Source organism: Scomber scombrus, chromosome 6 (genome assembly GCF_963691925.1).
Source record: "Scomber scombrus chromosome 6, fScoSco1.1, whole genome shotgun sequence".
NCBI lineage: Eukaryota > Metazoa > Chordata > Actinopteri > Scombriformes > Scombridae > Scomber > Scomber scombrus.
This window is the reverse complement of record NC_084975.1, coordinates 20,941,557-20,949,600: the sequence shown is the minus strand read 5'-3', so window position 1 is coordinate 20,949,600 and position 8,044 is coordinate 20,941,557. Positions and strand designations below refer to the sequence as shown.

Below are 8,044 nucleotides of genomic sequence, written 5' to 3'. Positions count from 1 at the left end.
TGAGCTTGTGTCTAGGCGTGGTGAAGTCCCTGTTTTTATGCGACTGGTCAGGCGAGGCAGTGGTCGAGGCTACACACACAGGCATAGAAAGCTTTTTGTATAGCGCGGAAAGAGCATCTCTTGAATCTCAAGTGTTTAAAGTTGGCCTATTTCCACCCTCCTCCAGGGTCCTGGTGAGTGGAGGATGTTGTACATTCATTAGAGGAGAGAACTGTCAAGAGCCTGGCTGACAAATGACCTTGGCCCCTAATGCCCACCCAGCTGTAATGTGTTTTTTTTTTTCTGGGGACACTGTTGTGTTGGAGTTTTTTGTTTGTTTTTTTGTTACAAGATAAAACTGGTGATTTTCTATATTCTTCTTATTGTCAACCCATGAAAAAATGTGTCATCTGTGTTGCTAGAGCGTGTTATAACTTATTGTACTGTGGCATACAGCTTCAGTGTAGTACAAAAAATAATTTAAAACACATCAATGATCACTGAGCATATTCCTTCACTATAATAGACAGGCAATGTAGCTTAAATTCATGAATTTTGAGTAAATCACACATATATTTTGTCCTGTTGTGTTAATACTCACTAGAGCGCCAAATGTGCATTCATTGTTTTTAAAGATTTACATCTTCAGTATGACTAAATGGGTTTTTCGGCTGACTGCAACAGACAAAAAATTGTTGAGCTTGTTTTTAATTCTGTTGTAATAATTTAGCATTTATAAGCAGAACCTAAACATTTAATAAATAGTTTATAACACACTAGATAAAAGTACATTTAGAGTGTTTCAACCACTTGTTACTACAAGTAACAACCACTTGTTACTACATTATCAGAATGCTAGACTTAGGTCATGTGATACTGTAACAACCAAACCATCCCTGAAACTGGTTTGTTTTGGCATCTTCATGGGATTGGTTGACAATGAGAAAAAATACAGAATAACACAAGCCTTTTCCCGTGAGGATTACATACAATAGAACAACATTCACAATTAAGTGTGGTACATAAAGTATAAAATATTGTTATAAAATCAGTGCAGGTGTCAGTAAACGGAAGGGAAAACAAGGGAGGGGAAAGCCAACTCACTGCGTCTGTCTCTCTTCTTCGCTCACAAATGTTTTGCAACTGAATATAATTCAGTGACTTTTTTTGCCATTATACTCAATCACATTTATGTTGCAATATGTGAACTCGATTGCAAAGACTGTGTTGACAGTTCTGCATTTTGAAAACCTTGAGAGAGACTGAAAAAGCAAAGTGAATTACCCAGAAGCACTAGAGTCAGAGCTCTTCAGGGGGAAAACATCATGCTGCAGAGAGAACATGATTAAGAAAGAGAGTGAGTCAGGCAGACCGAGAGAGAGAGAGAGAGAGATCCTCTAAGTATCATGAGTCATATGATGTTACATCATCAGTCTGGGGCAGAAGTTAAGTGACAACACCAGGTACAACCTGGCTGATGCACCCAGACATTGCTGGATGTCAATTACAACAACTCTTGGTCGCTCTCAGCATTAGACCCATCATTAAAATCATTGTCGTTTTCAGACAGTTATGTAGCAGCAGCAGGTCCCTGATTGAAATCAACGCTTTTGTCAATAAAACTGAGAAGTTTTATGTGTATTAACAGGAATGTGTTTGCTATAGGGGATCTTTGATTTCTTTCTGACTCGCCCTCTCCGCCACACCATGAATCATTGATGGCATCTTAAAGGAATAACTGAACAGTGGTTATTATTGCAGAGGGCTATTGGGAATGTATGTGAGTCCCAGGCAGTTTGTTAGTTGACTGGGTCCCCTGTCTCTTCCTGAGAAAGAGAACGTTTCAGTAACACGACAGAGAAGCCAAGATGGCTGTCACAATGCCCGCCACTACCGCTGCCCATGGCTGCCAGTCCCAAGGTGGGTGCTGTCCGCTGTGATTGCCATCTTTCTTTCTTCTTTTTTTTTTGCAAAGTGAAGGGTTATTATTATGATTATGGATGCCGTAAGCAGATCTCCGCAGTGCGTCCCTGCATCACTGTGCCACCTATGACTCCGTGAGGCAGCATCCTCAGAGCCTCTGCAAGCTGTCCACATCCTTGCTCTATGAAAGCCTGAGACGTTATTCAGTGTATGGTGAGCACATGCTTTCTGCTTTTAAAGTGAGTGTCTGAATATGCAGGATCCTGCAGAGACAAAGAATAAAGTCATTGGCTTTCATTTTGTACCAGCTTCCATTCATTTTAAGAGAAGAAAGCATCATGTGATGTGAAATAAAAATGCAGATCAAATGGTGTCATTTTTTAAGAGTACCTGTGTTATGTTCCCCTCAATAGCTGCTAGTCTGCAAGAAGGGGAAAAAAACATGAATCAGATATTTATAGCACAGTTATTTAACAATTTTCTAGTTCTTGTGTTTCTGTCTCAATGTCAACACCCACAATCTACCCAGCAGTTTGCACTCAGAGACCTTCTTGGAAAAAAGAGTGAATTGTTGTGCCAGAGGATACAAAAACCAATCACTTTTCTGTTTAACCTTTATGACCACAAGGACAAACATGACAGGTGGAAAGCCCTTGGAGCTGCTAAATACAACAGTGAGGTAGCAGTTTTTTCACTGTATTCTTACCAACATCCCTAATCACATCAATTTATATAATGACACTGATATCGGTTTACTATTGCTGTTGTCAGAATCCTAAATAAATAAGTAAGTAAATAAATAATAAATACATAAAAAGTATATAAACGAGACTGAATGAGAGAATAAATAAAGCTGAGGTGGACATATGTAACCATTAAACACTTACAAAGAGAAACAACCCTTTTAGGATTAATGATGTACATGTTAATTTTTAAAAAAAAATCTAAAATAGGTAAATTGAATTTCTTTTACTGCTTTTTTTCCTCTGTGAACTATATTTATCTGTACAGCTATGAGTAAACATGTTTTAGTGTAAAGGGAATGCTTTTCATTAACATTCAGTAAAAAAATAAAGGTCAAATAAAACCAAAGATGCTTCAGGCGACATGTGGTTTCATGGGGTGGTGGCTCGGCCATCAGGGATTATTTTTCTCTACGCCCTGAGCTGCTTGAATGCAAGATGCTCATCAATGTCAGAGGAACCACCTTATTATAGCCTACAATTTTACACACACACACACACACACGCACACACACGCACACACGCGCACACACACACACACACACACACACACACACACACACACGCACACACACACACACTGTTTTTCATTTTCACATGAAAGACATTTATTTCCAAGAATATGGGATCTGCAGTGCTGTAGATGTTTACCTTTACGTGTGGACTTGGACTGACTCTCAGCGACAATGGTCATGTCCGCTGGCAGACCTACATATACGCCACCATAGTTCCTGAGAGGGAAGGAGAGAATTTTTCTCTCCAAGTAATTAGCAAGTATTTTCTAATTTAAAAAAAAAAAAGTTTTAGAAAGAAGTATTATAATTATACAGTCTATAGTTTTAACATGATATCTGTGGATAAAGGAAGATTCAGATACAACCTATGGACAAAGTGAAAGGCCCTTTACCTCTGCTACACTGCGTTCAACATGTTAACACAGATGCCCAACAACTTTTACATTGGAATGCCTGTTATATATAGATGACAAAATTGTTATGTAAAATTCTAAAAGCATGAGGATTTGATGATTTTATAGCCTAGTCATTCATGTTAGAACTGCAATGTTTTATTAAAACATGCTTCCAATTAGAATCATTGCTAAAGCTGCCAATATAACAGCAAATGTTTAGACTTGTCATAGTAGGAAACATGCAGGTGTTACTAATAAGATTAACAATGTTTCTGTTCTGACAGTGTGACAGTGTGATAGTGAGCTAGCATGCACAATACCAGAACCCTGAAACCAAAGCAGCTAAATGGAATTAAGCTATCATCCAATTTACTACTTACACCTGTGCTTTATACTGTGATATGTCAAAATGTCTTTGTAGTATTCACATGTCATCATCTATATACCACAAAGGAAAGAACAGTATTTTTCAACCACATACTGCAAGAGTGTGTTGATTGAAATGTATTAAAATTCACCCAAACTAAACTAAAATGTAAATAATGAAAGTAGACAATAATGTAGAGAACATTAGCAAAAGAAATACCTTCTTTTCTCATCTTCTGCCAAGGGATCTTCTGTCCTGATTGAGAGATAAAGCACTGGTCAGATCAGCTCTTGGGAGCATACAGGACAACAAACAGTCACTCATACACACTAATGAGAGGCAGTACATAAGTGATATGCTGCATTAGCCCTTTTGGGAATTCTGCAAACTGCCCTGTGGGATTTCTAAACAACTTGCCTGATGATCAGACTGATCAGCCATTTCAGGCCTGTAACCAAGCTACTAAACAAGTTCCCAATGACCTCAGGTTTTGTGTTGTTTTTTGTCTTAAGTCTGAAGGGCTAATTTGAAGCTGTAACACCTACATGTAATCCCCCTGCATTTTAGCATGGCAAGCAAAATAATAACATATATTTCACTCCCTCAATCTAGTAATTTGTATAATCTGTATATATATGTGTGTGTGTGTGTGTGTGTGTGTGTGTGTGTGTGTGTGTGTGTGTGTGTGTGTGTGTGTGTGTGTGTGTGTGTGTGTGTGTGTGTGTGTGTGTGTGTGTGTGTGTGTGTCTACGGCTCGTCCAAATGATTTTTGGGTCAGTGGTTACAGGTAGCATTAGGGTAAGGGAAAGGATTAGTTTTAGGCAAGTGGTTATGGTTTGGGTTAAGGTAAGTATCCACGGATATGAAGTCTGTGTGTGTGTGTGTGTGTGTGTGTGTGTGTGTGTGTGTGTGTGTGTGTGTGTGTGTGTGTGTGTGTGTGTGTGGTATGTGTATGTGTGTGTGTGTGTGTGTGTGTGTGTGTGTGTGTGTGTGTGTGTGTGTGTGTGTGTGTGTGTGTGTGTGTGTATGATTTTGCTGTGTAGTACAGTCCTCAGAAGCTGTGATTAGTTTAGCTTAACTGAGTCAGTGTGCTGCTGTCAGCTCTCGTGGGTCCTGTGCTGGCGGCTCAGATGGTTATCAAGGAGCACACACACATATATGTGCACAAAAACTGATGCCAGGAAATGCTTTGGAAATGTTACCCCTGCCTAAACTTTGATAAATGCTAATGTAGATGGTGAAAGACAACCTGTTCTCTGTGTGACACTTCACAAAGAATTGACACTTTTTATAAAGCTTTTTTATAAACTATTTTTGACAGAATTTGCAGCGCAGGTCAAGATGGGAAAGAGCAAAAAAATCATCAAAAATATCATAGATTAAAAAATAGATACTGTTTTTGTAAGAATGGATGATGCAAAAAGACTGAGTTCGCAGTTCAGATATAAGACATAAATTAGCCAGTGACTCGGAGAAGAGAAAAATATCCCTTTATCAGGATAAAATGTAGAAACATAATAGTTCTTTTTGGGGTTTTTTAAACTCAAGACTCTGAGTACATACAGTACTAAGAATTTAAGAATTAGTTGGCATTACAGAAATGTAAAAGAAGATGCGTTTGAGCCTAATACTATACTTATAAAATGAACTTGTCTTTTTCTGATGGTCAACTTATTATTACTAAAAAATACAGCAAAATGTATGTCCATTTTATTTGTTTCCAGCCATGATTGATGTAAAAACAACATTGATAGCAAAAACGAATAATAATTAAAAAAAAAAAAAAATCATATTTTCACTTGTATAACATCACTGCAGCCAGTGTGGAAATAAATACACAGTAGAAACACATCCTGTGTGCATACTCTGTGTGCAGTTACATAAAGCTCTTTTTATAAGGCACCCCATGTGATCAGAATGTGTGAAGCCTGGAGGCCACGAATGATGAGCTTCATAAATACTTTACATAGCTTGAAAATGACGGATGTACTTACACATCTTTGGAGGCTTCTGCTGGCCCTGAAAACAGAGGACAAGACAATGTATCTTCATTAAACTGTTGAAGGAAGTATGTTCCTTACAAACAATTAATCCTAGTGTGTTTATACAAACGCATGGACCATACAACCATGGTTCTGATCAGGACACCAGTATTTGTTGAGGCTGAATGTGTACCCACCAGAAGTGACTAAACCTTTTTCATGTACGTGTGTGTTCAGTTTTATGTTTATAATACAATTCATATTTAACAGCAAATATATTTTGAAAGAAATGTAATAGGGCACAAATTATGTTTCTGTTCATCAGCATAATGATGAAATGTTTTTAATGAATGTACTCTGCATATTTCATTACTTTTCCCTATAATATTCACTCATTTAACTGAAGCATCGTTAATGTTTTTTATGGTTATGCTTAAGTGCTCAAAGCATGTAGCTTGTATAAGGTTGAATTAAGATTGTGGTCTTGATAAAATACTGAAAAGGTGACAGTGAGTTCAGGCACAGGACTATATTTATAATATATTGATATACATTTAACTGAAGCCATCTTTCCCTAAACTGAACCAAATTGCTTTTGCTGCCTAAAACCTAGACACGCACCCATTCACATGCGTGTTGAAGTCTGTTTCCCTATTGATATGTGTTTTACCTGTTCAGTCTGAACCAGTTATCATTGCTATGCCTAACCCTTACCTAACCCCATCCTGGGAGGTGGCATTGCGGGAAACACAATTCTAACAGGAGGGAAACACTATTCGAGGGGGAAACAGACTCCGACACAAGACCTATTGTTAATGTCCAAGTCCTTTGCTCTGTCAACCCTCCATCCACTTAGACCATTGGTGCCAACTGTCAGAACAAATACTGGCAAAAGGATGGGCCAAATACCACACACTTTTTAGTAACTTGGATACAAGACTCATATGTGTAGATGTAAAAGGAAGAAGTAATTAAATACATTTACTCCAGTGTAGTTTTGAGTTACTGCCTTTACATTTTGAAATGTTCTGCTTTTCCTCCAATTTTCCTCCACAACTTTTATCTGATACCAATGGCTTTGTATTTTGCAGATATTAAGACTTAAAATATAGTGTATGGCTACGGTTTAAATTAGGAAAGAGTGTCCACACAGTGGGTTGTAGCTCCCAGTTTTAAGTCTTGCATTACTGACTGAAAAGGCAGCATTTTTCCTGATGCAGACCTGGTGGGGTCAAAATGCATTGCCCTTTTTAAAAAAAATACAATTCAGTGTGCTGACACTCTGCTTTCTTCCTTTATTTCATTTGTTGTCCTACACTTGACCTAAAAATATATTATGAGATACACCAGCTCAAAACAACATAAAATGTCCATTGCTATGATTAGATGAAAGAGTGTGGTTCAAATGTGGAGAATGAAAGAAGAATTGGGGATAAAATGGCAGTTGATTTTTTACTCATTTTGTGCAGATTATTTTAATTGCAGGATTTATACAGTGTGTTTGTGTAATTCTGGGGTATTGCCCCATTTATTAAAGGCATTTTGAGTGCTTGAGTTTGGAGTGTATTCACTGATGGCTACGCACACTCCCTAAACAATTGACTCTTTCATTAATCCCAACTTGCCTCTGAAGGAAAACAGAAGACATTTTGTAAACCGACATAAGGCATACAGTGTGAAATGCCTTGACACCGAATGACACCCATTGAACTCATCCCAACAGCTCATTCTCTGCCAAACCACTGAACTAGATTTAAATCAAAATGAGGTCATAATATATTCAGTTGGAGGATAATCTAACTTCCTTCTTGAATGTCACTGACAACAACAGGTGGATAATAGCTACATTCTGCTCCTAAATTGGTTTTCACGCCATACCCAGAAAAAAAGGCCACAAGAATAACATGTAGAAAATAGAAAACTGGAGAATTGCACAGTTATCTGTCCATCTATCAAACTTTACTTATATTGCACCTTTGAAACAAATAAAACGCAATTCAGAATGCTTTTTAGCCACTGACAAAACACACAATGTTACAAATGAATTTAAAGACTGATGTACACCAAAGCAATTAAAAAAAAGAAAAAAGAGTTTATTGAATAAGACAGCAATAAGCGATAGGTAGTTAAGATAATAAAA

The 8,044-nt window shown here is 37.6% G+C and overlaps 1 protein-coding gene across 1 annotated transcript in view; it reads right to left on the bottom strand.

Moving 5' to 3' along the window:
* Positions 1 to 1,973: 1,973 nt before the first annotated feature.
* The window catches only part of LOC133982467 (overexpressed in colon carcinoma 1 protein), a 9,698-nt gene continuing 3,627 nt past the window's right edge, over positions 1,974 to 8,044 (bottom strand). Inside the window, exons 2-5 of the mRNA XM_062421520.1 lie at positions 5,917 to 5,941; positions 4,142 to 4,177; positions 3,297 to 3,376; positions 1,974 to 2,083 (exon numbers count right to left, since the gene is read on the bottom strand). Of these exons, the coding sequence (XP_062277504.1) occupies positions 1,974 to 2,083; positions 3,297 to 3,376; positions 4,142 to 4,177; positions 5,917 to 5,941 (251 nt within the window). The remainder of the gene's footprint in view (positions 2,084 to 3,296; positions 3,377 to 4,141; positions 4,178 to 5,916; positions 5,942 to 8,044) is intronic.